The 16475-nt window shown below is 45.3% G+C and overlaps 2 protein-coding genes across 4 annotated transcripts in view; one reads left to right on the top strand and one right to left on the bottom strand.

Annotated features, from left to right (window-relative positions):
- Positions 1–600: 600 nt before the first annotated feature.
- On the top strand, positions 601–14123 carry SFTPB (surfactant protein B). Of its 3 annotated transcripts, none has more exons than XM_035121077.2 (11): positions 601–720; positions 3242–3375; positions 3619–3699; positions 4978–5103; positions 5885–6034; positions 7780–7887; positions 9283–9466; positions 10652–10812; positions 12159–12239; positions 12957–13061; positions 13935–14123. In XM_035121077.2, exons 1-11 carry the CDS (start codon positions 675–677, stop codon positions 13968–13970), a joined length of 1212 nt encoding a protein of 403 aa, XP_034976968.1. In that variant the 5' UTR covers positions 601–674; the 3' UTR covers positions 13971–14123. The 3 variants fall into 3 exon arrangements, with proteins under 3 accessions (XP_034976968.1, XP_034976970.1, XP_034976971.1); XM_035121079.2 differs by having other exon boundaries at positions 602–720; positions 3619–3690; XM_035121080.2 differs by lacking the exon at positions 601–720 and adding an exon at positions 767–2999.
- USP39 (ubiquitin specific peptidase 39) overlaps positions 13270–16475 on the bottom strand; it is a 20242-nt gene continuing 17036 nt past the window's right edge. The window contains exon 13 of the mRNA XM_035118865.2: positions 13270–16383. Coding sequence (XP_034974756.2) covers positions 16333–16383 — 51 coding nt within the window. The 3' untranslated portion in view covers positions 13270–16332. The remainder of the gene's footprint in view (positions 16384–16475) is intronic.

Raw genomic sequence — 16475 nt, 5'->3', positions numbered from 1 at the left:
TTCCAGCATTTTTTTAAGTCCTGAGAGGAAGGAGAGACAGAGAAACGTTCTGTGAAAAACAAATAAGACACTATGCCCATTCCAGACTAACCAGCTGGTGTGGAAGCATCAGAATAGAAGAGTTGAAGGGTTCCTAGGACTGGAATGGTTGCAGGAATGGACTGTAATTCGGAACTGAATAATATGTGGAACTGAATAATATGTGGCAGTGGAATTTGCTGCCAAGGAGTGTGGTGGAGTCTCCTTCTTTGGAGGTCTTTAAGCAGAGGCTTGACAGCCATCTATCAAGAATGCTTTGATGGTGTTTCCTGCTTGGCAGGAGGTTGGACTGGATGGCCCTTGTGGTCTCTTCCAACTCTATGATTCTATGATTCTATGTGCCAACTAATTCAGGGCTGTATCTTCATGTTATGTCACCGATCAGGGCCTCCATTGTAGCAGAGTTAGAAGTACCCGTAACTCTAGTTCCTCACCACACCTCAGAATTGAGGGGCTACATGCCCAACAGGAAGTCAAGCTTGAGCGTGAGTGTAACTCTAGATGTGTCAGTAACATGATGCTTTCAGCTGGGCAGGATCTCTGCAGATGTTCTCCACTGGTGCCACACAAGCCCCTCCTTCTACAGCAGAACTATAAAAGAGAAACATATCCAGGGGTCTTTACATAGCACAACCATGTGGCACCTGCTTCTCGTCACTCTGCTGTGTGGAGGTCCTGCTGGTAAGCACTGGGGAAGGGGCAGGAGGAGGGTGGGCCATCCTTTTCCCCATGGCCATTAGAACTTCAAATAGAATGTTGGAAGATTCGGGACAGATAAGATAAGTAACTTGTTCAGGTACCTCACTGGTACTCACTCACACAGGAGCCAGTGATCACCACTGACTTAGTGGCTTTAAAGGAGAATTAGACAAATTCATGGGGGATATCAATGGCTACTGGTCATGCTAGGTGCGCACTACCTCCATTGGTTTGCATAGTGTTCTTTAATTTTTTATCATTTATTAATGTCAATTTATTTTAAAAGGTCCATGGGGTCACGAAGAGTCGGACACGACTTAACGATTAAACAACAACAACAACAATTTTTTAAAAATTCTAAGTGAATTACTTACAATAGTATAAAATATGCAAAAATTTGCAATAAAATAGTATATACCGGTATAATAAATTTATGAAAATATAGGTAAAAAAACCAGTTTTTAAAAAAAGGACCCAAAATAAGCAGACTGCAAGAGTAGATGATAATAAACTTTAATTAAGGAGGGCAAACAAATTTTATTTGTATTACTGGTCAGTATAGATCAGGGGTGGCCAACTCCCAAGAGACTCTGATCTACTCACAGAGTTAAAAACTGGGAGTGATCTACCCCCTTTTGGGGGTTCAGGTCAAAGCCATAGCTGCCAAGTTTTCCCTTTTCTCGCGAGGAAGCCTATTCAGCATAAGGGAAAATCCCTTAAAAAAAGGGATAACTTGGCAGCTATGGTCAAAGCAGTTGAGTTTTTTTAAGGAAGGGAAGCCCTGTATTTTTGGGGGGGGTTAGGTCAAACTTGTTGAGCTTCTTTTAGGAGGGAGGGAGGCCCATTTTTGTTTAGGACTTCAGGTCATAGTTCAGCTTTTTTAGGGAGGAGGAAAATTTTGGGTGAGCTTTTTTTAGGGGTGCCAATGATCTAGCAGTGATCTACCACAGACATCCAGTGATCTACTGGTAGATCACAATCTACCTGTTGGACGTGCCTGGTATAGATTAATTGAGCTAGATGAGCTGATGTTCTGAATCAGGATAAGGTAGCTTCCTCTATGCCTGATACCAGACAACAGAGGCAAGTCACCCACAGGGCAGGTGTAGCCTTCACTGGATGGGGGCTGAGTCTGGTTCCTGACAAAACCCAATAGCTCCAGCCATAAAGAATCTAGCTTACTCCTCGCTGAATTACCTCCCTCTCCTAGTGTCTTGTTTATAGGAAGCACCAGAAAGACAGCATGTTGTAATGGTTCGAGTGTTGGGCTAGGACTGGAGAAAGACACAGATTCAAATCCTCACAGAGCCAGTTAAGCCATGAGCCGGTCACACTCGCCCAGGCTAACCTATCACACAAACTTGTTGAGTGGGGGAGATGCAGGCACTGCTACCCTGAGCTCCTTGGAGGAAAGGAGGGATTAAAATGGAAGAAATAAGAGTGCAACAGAAGGCAAGGTAAGGGCAACTGGTAGGGTTGAGTCCACACCCTCTGGAGCCTGGTGAGGTCGAGGACTGTTGCCTGCTCCTGCGCTAGGAGTCCCAAAGAATCTCTGGCCACAGCTGGCTTGCAAATCAGGCAGCCTCTTTTGCTTCCACTCCAAATATTTGACAAACCTGAGTAAACAACCTAAGTGGTAGAATTTCTCAACCATGCCCTGATGCCCCTCCTCATCTGAGGAAAATGAGTCTAGGAGAGCCTGAGCTGCAAACATTGGAAAGACTGAAATTGTTTCCCTCCCTGGCTTTTCAAGTGCGTCAACTGAGATTTCATTGCACTGCCTCCTGTGGTCTACAGAGACCTGACTTTAAGATGAGCACATTGTTGTGTGTACCCTATTCCTTGAGCAGAAGGAGACTTTGGGAGTTCCAGTGCTTATCCAGGGTTCAGATTCCTTGGCATGGTCAACAGAGACTGTGGTTTCTTTATAATATGTGGTTTTATTTTCATGTATATAGTCTGTGGACAAATGCCGGCTCCTTTGGCCTGAAGCTATAGTCACCTTTAACTGGACTTAACTGCTCAGGGGTCTTTTACCTTTACCTGTTTACCTATATACCTGAGCATAGGATGGAAGGGTTTGCAGCATTAACACCTCAGCAGATTTGCTTCCCCATCAGGTTTCCAGGGGAGCCCCAAGTCCAGCACAGAGCAAGACATGTCTCCGTCTTTCCCGTTTCCCAAATCAGCCCAATTCTCACCTACACAGACCTCCCATGGCCTATTATTCTCCATCCTAGGATGATGTACCATCCAGTCAGGTGAGGTGGGGGAAAGGGCTCCTCATTTGTCTCTAAGGCAATAGCGCTCACTCTTTAATATGCAGGTGACAGGTGTATTCTAACCTCACATATACAGGATCACAGGTTTGGAAAGGATCACATGTGTCATGCAGATTCCAGACTGACCTCCAGACCGCTTCCCACCAAACCAAGTAACAAAATTATTCTGCCCACATTAAAATGCTGCTCACAAAGGCCTGTCCTTCTCTGCCCTTTTCTAGTGCTGGCTGGCAAGATTTCCATTGAGGATGAATGTGCCAAAGGTCCTACCTATTGGTGCAAGAACCTAGTGACGGCCATCCAGTGTGGTGCTTGGGAACACTGCATGCAGGCTGGATGGAACAGTGCCACCCAAGTGAGTAACTGCTGTTCTCTTCTGTTCTCTTCTCTCTCTCTCTCCTCTGACTTGACTTCAGTGCAGGAACTTAAAACTTTGGGGCGGGGTTAGTTGGGGAAAGCTGCACTATCTCTGTCTTTGGCATATTGGGTTGCTGTGTCAAGAAGCCTAGTGGTTGTCTGCCCACTTTCTGCCCGTGACCCAGGGTTTTGTGACAGCACCATTTTCAGGTTGCCCTCATTTCCTTAATTTCTCCTCCAGGAAGACACTTGTGCAGACTGCAAAGAGATTGTTACCATCCTTGTTCGCATGGCTAAGGAGTCAACCTTTAAGGTAACCCAGGTAGCTGGAATTGTGTGGAATTAGTGCTGCTGCTGCTGCTGCTGCTGCTGCTGCCCACAAGGTGGTTGTCTTTTTTTTGCTGCAGCAGCATTTAGACTGTACCTTTTGTTGACATTTAACCCAGATTTCCGTTTATACCATGGAGAATCCTGTAAATAAAAATAACCCATTATGCATCTGCAGTCTAAAACATGTGGGTTTCAGGCTGAAACCCTATACAGTATACTCATTTATTTACCTGGGAGTAAGTGTCACTAAATTCAGCGGTTCTTACTTAAGAGTAAACGTGTAGGGTGGTGCTGTTAAAGGGGCCCAAATAGCTCCCAGACACTAGAACTCAGAAACATCCAATGAAGCTGAGTGTTGGGTGAAATGAAGTTCTGCACACACCCACTATGTATTGGCAAATCGGCCAGGTCAATCTGAAGCCTACTATACCAAATATCTTCTGGACGACAAGTCCAATGATATCACAGTGGCCGTGGCAAAGTTTCTTTCAATAGTCATACAAATCAAATATAAACATGCCCATGACTAAACAAATAATGCTTCGGTCTCCCTTCCCTGGGGGTTGTCTGTATGAATCTGTATTTTATTCTGAATCCATGTTATGGGTCGGTGGACCACAATAATAATAATAATAATAATAATAATAATAATAATAATAATAATAATAATAAGGCTTTAAAAGAAGAGAACAGAATGCTGGACTAGGTGGTCTATTGGCCTGATCCAGCAGGCTTTTCCTATGTGTGGGGTAACCAGCCGCATATAACCAACATCATGTCTATTTAATGTATGAAGAGGTTAATACCATAGTGTAAGCTATGCCCACTTCCCCCCACCTTGGGAGGAACTTTGTTCTTCAGTCTACTTGATTGCTTCCGCTCACCCGTGTGACGGTCATGAGCCGCTCTTGAATTCCTATAGGAACTTCCACCACTAGGCAAAGTTTCACTCCCTGTATAATAACTATTTCTGAAGCACATGACTCTCACCTATGGAGAATTTGTAAGTAAACCATTTTTTAAACTTATGAAACATGTGGTCTTTTTCCTATGCTGGGGAAACAAGGAAAAGAAACATTTTAAGGGGACATTTTGGAACTCATGTGGAGGGGCACATTTTAAAGGTGTTACAGCCTATATTTCCACACTTTACTTTGCTGCATGTTTAAAGTATCTGCTGGGGTTCTCTTGCCCCAAACTTGGATCTTGGCACCCAGGAATTATCCTATGTTCTCCCCTCTACTCTCTTAACATTTCTGTTCCCACACAGAAGGCCATCCAGGACTACTTGAGACACGAATGCTCGGCTTTTTCACTTCAGACCTTAATCCCAAAATGCCAGGAGCTTGTGGATACCTACTATTCTCTATTCATCACCGCCTTGGAAGGACAGATTGTAAGTGGCCCTTTCCCCACACACATCAATGGCAAATAATTTCTCCATAACAAACTACAGTGGCTGTAGGGCAAGGGAGAGAAAGGACAGAAAGCAGAGGCTGCTCTCTCACGAGGCAGTTGGTTTTGGATGTCCTGAAAGGGCAGCCAAGCAGCTGACAGACTCATCTGGTCCAATCCACTGGGAAGTTCTTGTACATTTCAATGGGGCGTGTGCAGGAAAACTTCCCTAGGGCCTGTGCTTCATGGACCATCTCTTCATACCCTCCAGCATTCCTCAGATTAAAATAGGAACATTTTTCACCCCCCCCACACACAACTGACCCCCTCCCATTTTTGTGTCTCCCCCCTGCAAATCAAATTTCTATCAGAAAATTTGTTTTATGAAAAGAAACACACACACCAATAAATGTATTCAAAAATAAAAAATAAATGCAGTAAATATATTTTAGAAAGAGGAAAGATTAGATGTGGATGCTGGAATCATTAAAAAAAAAAACACCTCGGAGACTTATTTTCACTCTGCTCATCTCCCCCTTTCTTCCTGCATGTGAGTCTGGCAGCAGTAGCCATGGAGAGGCAACAGGAATCAGGATGCTCCTTCGTGGCAGCCAGCGGGAGAAATAGGGACATTCCAAGATCAAATCAGAAGCTTTCGTAATTCTGGGACTTTGCCTGGAAAATCAGGCCACTTGGTGGGCATCCCTCTGCCTTGCCTTTCAGAGTAGGGCAACTGGAGGGGGATTTTTCTTTTCTCATGCCTTACCCCTTCTGCCCTTCAGCAACCCAATGCTGTATGCGCAAAGTTTGGCCTCTGCCAGTCTGACCCATTGGAGAGCGAGGACATCTTTGGTACGCTGGTTCAAAAGATGGCAGAACAGATCCAGCTGCTGCGAGGCAAAGCTTTTATTATGCCCAACAACAAGACCCAGGTAAGGAGCCCCTTCTGATGACATGAACTCCAGTCCAGTGGAAGAAAATTGTATGAACCCCTAAGCCAGCCTTCCACAACATGGTAACCTCCATCTGTTTTGTAGTACAACCCACAAACATCTGGAGGGCATTGGATTAGAGAAGGCTGATCTAAGCAGTTGACTAGGAAAGCACCTTGCATCCTACTCCATTCTACTTTCCCATCAAAATAAAATTATAATGGTTTCAAAAGAGAGCCAGTGTGTTGTAGTGGCTAGAGAGTGTCAAACTAGGACCTGGAAAACCAGGGCAAAAATCCCTATTCAGTCATGACATTCACTGAGGTTGGGCCAGTTACTGCTTAACTTACAGTAGGCCTACTACACGGGGTTGTTATGGGGATTAACTGAAGAGCACTTTGGGCTTCTTGGAAGAAAAGGTGCTTCATAAAGCATAGAATCATAGAATCAGAGTTGGAAGAGACCACAAGGGCCATCCAGTCCAACCCCCTGCCAAGCAGGAAACACCATCAAAGCATTCCTGACAGATGGCTGTCAAGCCTCCACTTAAAGACCTCCAAAGAAGGAGACTCCACCACACTCCTTGGCAGCAAATTCCACTGTCGAACAGCTCTTACTGTCAGGAAGTCCTTCCTAATGTTTAGGTGGAATCTTCTTTCTTGTAGTTTGAATCCATTGCTCCGTGTCCGCTTCTCTGGAGCAGCAGAAAACAACCTTTCTCCCTCCTCTATATTACATCCTTTTATATATTTGAACATGGCTATCATATTACCCCTTAACCTTCTCTTCTCCAGGCTAAACATGCCCAGCTCCCTAAGCCGTTCCTCATAAGGCATTGTTTCCAGGCCTTTGACCATACATACATACATACATACATACATACATACATACATACATACATATCCTGCGTTTTAGAGAAACCTTTTCACAGGGTGGGGCACAAGAGCATATATAGAGCCACTTTGAAACCATTATAAGGCAACAAATACTACTAAAAAGATGCTAAGCACCCAGTTACAGCAGCCCTGCAGTGGGCAATGCTGGAGGCCAGAGATAGAAAGGAAGAGGACTGAGGTAAATGCAGGGGAGAATGGGCAGAGAAAGAGTCCAGTGGGTGGGTTGGTAGGAGAATCAATAGGCCTATCTATCTATCTATCTATCTATCTATCTATCTATCTATCTATCTATCTATCTATCTATCTATCTATCATCTAAATATTAAAATGTTCCCACTGCGTGTGCGGATGTAACACCCTTCCTCCGTAACCGCTGAACTGAATTCCAACAGAGGTAGGAGCCTGCATGGGGGTGGGGTGGGGGCAGAATAGGGGGCAGGGATAGGTAATGGGTCAGAACAGGGTGGGGGGAGACACAGGGATGTGCCTATGTAAACATAACACGCGAAAAACAGGGGGACTCTGAAGGTGAGGGGAGTATGAAGTGGAACTTTGAGGCTCCATTTAACAAACTGAGTCACCGCAACACATGGCAGGGCCAACTAGTTGGTACATAAATGGCAAAGCGGGGGGGGGGGGAGTGTGCTATAACAGGCATAGTATATTTGAAGGCAGAGCTATGAGGCCCCTCAGGTGGGTGCAATGAAGCAGCTGAAGGTGGATCATTTATGCTTCAGTAAGAACAGGGCATTAAATGTTCCCAAAATGAGACCTGCTCTTTAGCACCTTTGTTGATTACTTTCTGTGCCAACCTGCTACAAGACTTATTCCTACTATTTCTTTTCCCAGGATAACCCCAAGGAGGAGCTGCTCTTCCCTTGGCCCTGGCGTTATGTTTTGCCTCACTGTTGGCTGTGCAAGAACCTTGTAGGCCGGATTGAATCCAGCCTCCCCAAGGTATCGTATTCTCCTTTCTTTGTGCCTTAATTCACCCTTCGCCAACACGATGCTCATCAGCCCCAGACATCACAGTCCTATTGTGGAAGATACTGGGTCTGATGGACATTTTGGTCTGAAACATCTGAAGAAGGCTGCTTTACACATCCAAACTCTGGTCCAGAAGGCAACATCATGAGACTCTAAATTGTTCTTTTATTTATTTTTTTAATGTTTCTGGACCTCAGCGTTAAGCTTGTGAAAGTGTCTGCAATCAAAGCTCAGGAGGCGAAAAGTTTAATGGATAGAAAAGGTGGAATAGAAGCTCCAGGGATGAGTGGACTGGGCAGGTCTTTGTCTTTTCAGCCTCTTTTGTGGCAACTTAGCCAAAACTGAGCTGGCAAAATGTGGATAAAGTGGAAAGGAAGGAGTCCTGTCACATAATAGCGAAAATATGTGGCAAAGGCCGCCGATTTAGATTCCTTTAAAAGTGACATAGAAAAGTCCATGCAGCAGTAGTTGGCTTTTAGTGTATCAGTAACTAGTGGCCATAGTTGTTATATGCTACACATGCTGCTAAGTGCAGTTGCTGGCTTCCAGCCCTGCTTGCAGGCTTCCCAAAGGCACCACTGTGGGGAATCTGAACTAGATGGACCTTTGATCCAGCAGGACTAATAAATTCTATGCACATCCTGTAAACAGGCCCTTCCAGGCCACTTTCTGGCTTTTGAAGCCTTTATCCAGAATGAACAAAGCCATGAAAAAATGATGACATGAAAACAAAATAGGACAGTATGAGAAATTATTTGAATGCTTTTTATTTCTACATTATTATTTTTTAGCATTATTTCTAATTGTTGAGGGGAAATCCTGCTTTCATGCAATGTCACAGTGTGCTTTTTTTCTGGAACAAAGGCGCCAGTACTCATCATGAAGCTGTTACAGCAAGTGCCACACTTGTAACATGGTGGGGAGAGGTGCCAGTGCTGCGAACCCTTTTAGTACTCCCAGGAAATAAAGCACAGCTTACAGCTGATATTAAGTACAGTATATGGCAAAATCTATATCAGAAAAAACCCACATCTGATTTGCTTAAATTTACAGTTCTTAGCTGAGAGTGCCTGTCACAATTTGATATGAACAGCTGTGAAACTTACTGAATGCTGAAAATTGTCTAAATTGGGGCCCCCCATTGAGCTGGAGGCCACTGCCCCCCCCCCCAACAACCCTAACTGGCCTTGTGAATAAAACCTTGAGATGATTCTTGGTATCTTCCTCAAGTCCACCTTCATGTGTCCTAAACTGCAAGGCTCAGACAGGCAGCAGCTTTCAAGTTAAGATTGATGTATCTCAGTCTGGATTCAGATGCAGGGCAGGCCACTAACTTCGCCACAAGTCCTTTGTCTTCTTCCTTAGGATGCTATTGGCAAATCCATGGCGCAGCTCTGCCGCTTTGCACCAGGAGCCACTGCTGGGATGTGCCAGTGCTTGATGGAGAGATACACGGTGATCGTCGTGGACGCGATTCTGGGCAAGATAGGGCCAAACCTGATCTGCGGGATGATGCTCATGTGTGCCACAGACGAAAACTGTGGCCCAGGTACAGAAAACTTAAAACATTGGTGGGCTAGCTGATGTTTTGGGATCAAACGCTAGTGTTTTGTGGAAACAAAATTTTAAAAAATAAACAAATTCCTTCCAGTAGCACCTTAGAAACAAATTACGTTTGTCATTGGTGTGAGCTTTCGTGTGCATGCTTAGTTGGTCTCTAAGGTGCTACTGGAAGGAATTTTTTATTTTTTATTTTATTTTGTTTTGAATACGGCAGACCAACATGGCTACCTACCTGTAACTAGTGTTTTGTGGTAATTGATTATTTTTGTCACTCTGAGGAATTTCTGGACAGTTTCCATCATTTTGGCTGGTTCTGTGCGTAACAGCTTGCCATCCAGAACAAGAAGCAGCCTGGCCACATACTCACTTCTGCTCCTCTACAGGCCACATAAGGCTAAGGCAAGGGTCAGAAAATCAAGACCAGGGGCCAAATATGTGGCCCTCAAAACTCTCCCTAGGCCACATCTCTCACTGGCCCTGCTTCACACCAAGGCCTGGATTAAACCAGCAGAAGCCAGAATTTAAGATTCTGCCTGGTCTTTATTGAACCTCCATCCTGATCGGTTTGTGTGATGTTTGCACAACTTCCCATTAACCATTGCATTATTCCACACTTTTCAATGCATTATCATGTCACTTACCCACTTGCAAAGAAGTCTGTATTTTTTTCTCTCCCAAGTAGACTTGTACTAGGATGATAGCTTTCATTCACTTTAATACAGTACTGGCAAACTAGATTTTCTCCGTATGCGCCTGAATCGCTCCCCCCAATAGTGACAGCCTAGAGATGCCCTAGCAATGGAATGACAATTGGTATGCAAGCCCGGCTCTTCTATACAATGGGCAAACCAGCTTTGCATACGATTCTAGGAACAACAAAGAGTTTTTAGAAAGCAGAGGCTGGCTCGATTCACACTCCTGTTTCCTGTGCATTCTCTGCGTTCCCAGGGCTGGGTTTTTAATCTGTGTTTGCAGTATCTTATCCAAAACGCAGGAGTAAACTGTACTTTGCCAGTTTGATGCATTACTTCTCAAATCAGCTGCACACTTCAGAGTCCTTAAAACATTCCTAATTCGTCTCTAGCCAAGAGAGGTGTGTGTGTGTGTAGAACACTGCACTGCTCCATAGCCAGGAGAGTGCCCTGCCTCTTTGTGCTTTTCCCCCTTGCAGAGACCCCTCCACTGTCACTCTCTGGCCCAGCTGCCAGCTGCCAGGCCTGCCTGGCTCTCCAGACCCAGGTGAAGGCAACCCTCAAGCCCAACAGCAGCAGGACTGAAATGGAAGCAGCTCTGTTGGCAGCCTGCAGCAACACCTTTCGGAGCTGGGAGGAGGTGAGTTACCCTAAAGAGCAGAAAGCCACAGTCTTCTTCAAAGTATTGCTAACAATATGCAAATGCCAGTTCCCAACAAACATGGCAGGAGATGAACACTGCAAGGCCTTCCTTGTCCTCCTAGCTGGGGGAAGAGGCCCAGGACCCTCACCACATCCCTTTATGCCACTGCTTCTTTCTGACTCTGATGCAGCAAGGAATGAGTGTGGATTGCCCCGTGTCACATCAGTCACAATCTGGGACCCTGGCGCCTTCCAACAGTTATTAGACTACAACTCCCATCATCCCTAACCGTTGGCTATGCTGGCTGGGGATGATGATGATGAGTCTTTTTATTATATTTATATCCCCGCTTTCCTCCAAGGAGCTCAAGGTGGAATACATAGTTCTCCTCCCCACAGTTGCCTCACAACAACCAGGTGAGGTTGGTTAGGTTATGAGTGGCTTAAGGTCACCCAGTGAGCTTCATGGCTGAGTGGGGATTTGAACCCTGGTCTCCCAGATTCTAGTCCAACACTCTTAACCATTAAACCACACTAGGAATTGTAGTCTAACGATATCTGGAGGGCACCTCACTGGGTTTGTCAGAGGGGAGGCTGAACTAAACAAAAAGAACCTGTGTCTGTTCAGTTAGGCTTCTGTTTCAGCAGGATATGGGGAGGCTAAGAAGTTGTGATAGAGGTGAATTTTGAGGGATTTGAAGGAGGGTGGTCTTCCATAGATATGCTGGGAAGTAGCCCAATGCTTAACAGGCAGTGAGAGAGTAAGGACAAGATCACAGCTTCCCTAAATTCTACTTGGGGACTCTTCACAATTACATCAGCCTTCCTCAACCTGGTGCCCTCCAGATAGTTTGGACTACAACTCCCATCACTGTAAACATCTAGGAGACGGACTAATTACTGCCACTTATAAAACAGCCTTACCCAACTTGGTGCCCTCTAGATTTTTTTTAACTCACATCAATCCCAGCCAGAATGGCCAATTATCAGGGACAAAGGGAGTTGCAGCCCAACATCTGCGTACCATATTGACTAGCCTTGCCCATGAGAAAGACATGATGGGAGCACAGATTGGGGGCAATCATAAGACTCCAAAGTCTCAATGTTGTTGTGGTTATTATTATTAAACAGTGGGGAGAGGGATGGTTCCTATTTTCTATTTGTACCCAACTTCACTTGTACCAGCCCATGGACAATAGATAGTGAAATAGCCAGTCTTAATACTCCACTAACAACCCTCTGTGCACAGGTGGCCAAGCCACCCGGAGAAGGTGGGCATGCTCCATCCAAAGGGGCCAGATGAGCAGTGGCTCAATATTTACCTCTCTTCCTCCTGTTTTGTAGTGCAAAAGCTTCATTGATCAGCATGAGCCAAAGTTGTTCCTACTGCTTTCCAAGCCTTGGAGCGCCCAGAGGACATGCCAGGTACGAGGCTATTGTCCTTGATAGACCAACAACATTCAATTTCACATTGCTCACTGTTGGTATAACATTTTCAGATGTTATTGTTGAGGAGCACAGCATGGAGGGTTTGGAAAGCATTTTCAAAGTGTAGCAAGCTGACACTCAGCTTCTGGACACAAGCAGGACATGTGGATCAGTCCCCAACTAAACAGCAGACGCTCTCCTGAACATAACAAAACTTTCCGCAAGTACAGCATGCCTTGCTTACTCCTGTGTGCTGTACTGACATTTGGTCATTGCCCTTCTGGCAGGTACTCTTAAGTGATGGCCAGAAGAACCAAATTCAGATATGGGGAGTTGTCAGATACTAAAGCTTAAGATGACCTGTAAAGCAATCAATGCAAAAGAGGAAGATGAAAAGCCAAACGGGTGCTGCTAGAAACATCAGGGTGGTGGTCTTCTATAGCTCCTTGAATCTATAGAGAAAGAAGAGGGGGGGAGTGGGAAAACCCCTTTTCAAGCCATTCTAACCATCTCAGAATCTCCCACAGAAGCCCCCAATTGATACTATCCCTATATGGAAACGGGAAATTTTTAGCAGCAAAGGTGAACACATTATGTCAAGTAAAGGTGCCAAGCAGCATGGACAGCTCTCCCTCTTCTCTTCATAGAATTGTAGATTTGGAAGGGACACCATCATCTATTCTAACCCTCTGCAAGTTTTTTCCTTGCTAACAGGAACTAGGAGCCTGCCTGGCTGCGGAGCCTTTTCCAGGAACTACTGCCTGTGCCCAGGGCCCCACTTATTGGTGCTCCAGCTTGAGCACTGCTGAGGAATGCAAGGTGAGAATGGAGTGTTGGTTCTTTGGGTCTGTAATGTGCCAAAAGAAGAAATCTATCTCCAGATGCCAGGATTTTGCCCTACTGGTCTTTGACAACAGAAAGCTTTGAGATTGGTTCACTAAGGGGTCATCTGCTTGCCCTGCCGCTTTCCCCTGGGAAAACCCAATCTTTACCACTGAATCAGAGCGAACATCAGTTTTTCCACAGATTAACATTTGTTCCAATTCAGCACTAAAGAGCAGGCTTTCCTGGAGAAAGTGGTGGGGCAAGTGGAAAGCCACTTGGACCCATGCTTTCTAGGCAAGGGGACAAGTGCAAGTGCGGACAAGCCCTAAGAAACAAGGTAAAAACCAATTGACAAAGGCATTTGGGGGTGAAGTCTTTAGGCATATTGTAAAAATAAAAGTCATCATTCTTCTTCGCATCTGTGAGATAGATAGATGGATATAAAACCATTGTGTGATGTTTTAGTGTTTTTCTGTTTATTAGTAGGCATGTGAAACACCCCTCCCAGCACAGAAAAACAAAGCTAGCTGCAATGTTTCAAAAGTTTCCGTCTGTCAATCGCTACCAACAGCTTGGAATCCCATGGAAGCCACTCTCATTACAGTATATATTGCGTGGAATTGGCACAGGAGGTGCTGGTGAAAGGGTGTAATAAGATTGGGCTTTTGCGGCACTTGCAGTCTATAAATGCAACCATTTCCCACAATTCCACTTTGAGCTGTTAAACCAGAGCCTTCACATGCCCCCAACACAGAAACTGCAGAGACCCTGAAGTTCCCAGGTAGCTTCTGTACCTTCATCCACTACAGAATGTCTGCCTTGCCTCTTTTGGGTTTGGATCTAATTTCTCTCTTCTCTCCCTTCTAGGCTGTGCAGCACTGCCAGAATCATGTGTGGCTGTAGCCAAAGAACGGGGAGCCAGCAGCATACAGCGAATAGGGGAGGGTTACACAGCCCTGCCTCACGAACCACTTCCTGATGACATTGTGGCAGGGGATGAGGAAAACCATGAGGCTCTCATACTCTCAACTATTACAGCTATGCCTCTTCCCCCAATTTGCGTTTGGTTTTATTTATAAAAATATTTATAGTCTCATAGGAGGGCAGCATGGAACAAAATTTACAAGAGAAAGAAAATGCTGTTAAAACCATTCCAAATGATCATGAAAAAGACAGGTGCACCTGAAAAGCGTAAACTGATGAACAGGCCTGTTGACATTTTAAAAATTCTTCAAGAGACTTCAGAAGGCAAGGATACCAACCTAATTTCTGTTGGAAGGCTCTTCCGCAGCATGGGTGTGATGACACTAAATGCCCAACTTCTAGTTGAGACCTGCTGGGCCTCTGTAATACAGGGGACAACTAACAGTGTTCCTCTGGATGACCTCAGTGATTGAGCTGGGATGTAAGGGCTCAGGCAATCCTTAAGGTATCCCTGACTCAAGGTATTCAGGGATTTGTATATTAATGCAGGAACCTTGATACTTGGCCCAGCAGATGAGCAGCCAGTGTACATGTTTTAACAGAGGTGTTATATGCTAGCAGCCATTTGCCCCCATCGGTAGTCTAGCCATTGCATTCTGGAGATTTGGGATTGAGCCTATGGGCAGACTCTCATGCAGTGCATTGCAATAATCCAGTCCTGAGGTCCCTAATGCATGGAATGCAGAGGCCAGGCTACCCCAGTTCAGAAATAGCCAGTTGGCAAAAGTTGCTCCTAGGCACAGTGGTCGCTTGGGCCTCTAATGACATGGATGTAATCCAGGAGTACCACCCCAACCCATGGACCTGCAACCCTCAACGGAACAGACACATGAACCTCCTATCCACAGAGCCTCCATCTTCCCTGGATCCAAACTTAGTTTATTGGCCCTCATTCAGTCCATTCATTCGTCTCTCCTGATTCAGATATTATGGAGAAATAGAGCTGCATGTGCTTCAGGACTCAGTATCAGTGTTATTAATGAAAGGTATATCCCACCCTTCCTCCCAAAGAAGCTCCAAAACTCCTGCTCTCAATAGCTCTATGTAGATATTAAATAACACTGGGGACCAAGTGTTGTGGAACTCTACAGCACAAGTGCCAGGGAGCTGAACCCCCCTCCCCATACTACTCTTGGGATTCAAACCACACAGGTAGGAACAAAGCCACTGCAAAAGTGCCTCCAATAGCCATCCTCAGCAGTTGGTCCAGGAGGATACTATGGTCAAACTCTTGGTCTAATTTCATATGTGCCTGAGCATGAAGGTGCTGCAGCAAAGGGAACCAGAAGACCATGCTCCAGTTTTCAAGCATCATCAATTCAAACATTTGTTGTTAGCAATACCTCAATGAGACACAAGTTCTGAGATGCCACTTGATGGTTAGAATTCTTGTATGAAAAGTTATAACTACGGTATTAGCAAAAACAGTGTCCAAGTTAAGTGCTACTTTCCAACTCATGTGGCTAAACTGTGGCCTGCAGGCCATAAGCGGCCACCAAAGGGATTTCTGGTGGTTCTCCACGTGGAAATGGCACCTGACTGGGATGGTGGTGAAAGAGGAGGAATGACAGGGTGTTCATTCTCCACTTGCCATCATAATCCTGCTTCACTACATTAGGGGGAAGCTATTGTGGCAAAGGAGGGAAGGGGTGGAAATTAATAACAACTACAGAGAGTGCATATGGCCTAGGGATGTCATTGATGCAAATGAAATTAGTAAGAGGACGTGGCCCCTTTCACCCTTCAGCAACACTCACTTTAGCCACCACTGCACTTCCTCATCAGGTGACCATTTCTGCTGAATGCTAGTCCAGTTTTCAGCAAAAGGGTTTGCTCTGGAGAAAAGACATACCATATTAGAAAACCAAGTATACACATTTAATGCACACAGGACTCAGAAGTAGTAGCCTTAAACAACACACAAGGGAAAGGCCTCCTGTCGCCCCCTGAAATTGATTGCAGCACTAGGTAGACTTGCTGGACAGTGAAATGGGATGCAGAGTTAGCTGTGCCCAAAGAAGTCGAGAAAATACACTCTTGCCCTGTCTTCTTGCTAGTTCTTCTCCAATGAGAACATAGCCAGGACTGAGCTGCCAGGTGGCACCAAGGAATCCATTCCCTGCTGCGCTGCTTAATGAACAGAGCCAGCAACAGGAAGAGAGAGGCTTCTAAAAGACAACACCAGCTTGACTGACCGAACACCAAACACCAGTCTCCATTTCACAGCAGAGGCAATGCTGTGATAGCATCTGCATCCTTCTGGGGCTCTTCGTTTCCCTTTTCAAGCCCCTTGCTGGTTGGTCTCCTCTTTGCTATCTCGTCTTTTCCAGATCTACAGAATCGAAACACATTGTAAGCAGAGATTGCATGCAACCAAACTTTGTTGCCTACTTCAGCTGCCTGTGCAACTGCACTCAGGCTTCT

Source organism: Zootoca vivipara, chromosome 6 (assembly GCF_963506605.1).
Source record: "Zootoca vivipara chromosome 6, rZooViv1.1, whole genome shotgun sequence".
Taxonomy (NCBI): Eukaryota; Metazoa; Chordata; class Lepidosauria; order Squamata; family Lacertidae; genus Zootoca; species Zootoca vivipara.
Note: the sequence above shows the minus strand (reverse complement) of the source record. Positions and strands in the feature narration are given on the sequence as shown.

Excerpts from the sequence above, each read along its gene's own strand:
- SFTPB (XM_035121077.2), top strand. The coding sequence starts at position 675 with ATGTGGCACCTGCTTCTCGTCACTCTGCTGTGTGGAGGTCCTGCTG. Across the intron at positions 3,700-4,977 it reads CAACCTTTAAGGTAACCCAG|AAGGCCATCCAGGACTACTT; the intron begins GTAGCTGGAATT and ends GTTCCCACACAG. Across the intron at positions 9,467-10,651 it reads AGACGAAAACTGTGGCCCAG|AGACCCCTCCACTGTCACTC; the intron begins GTACAGAAAACT and ends TCCCCCTTGCAG.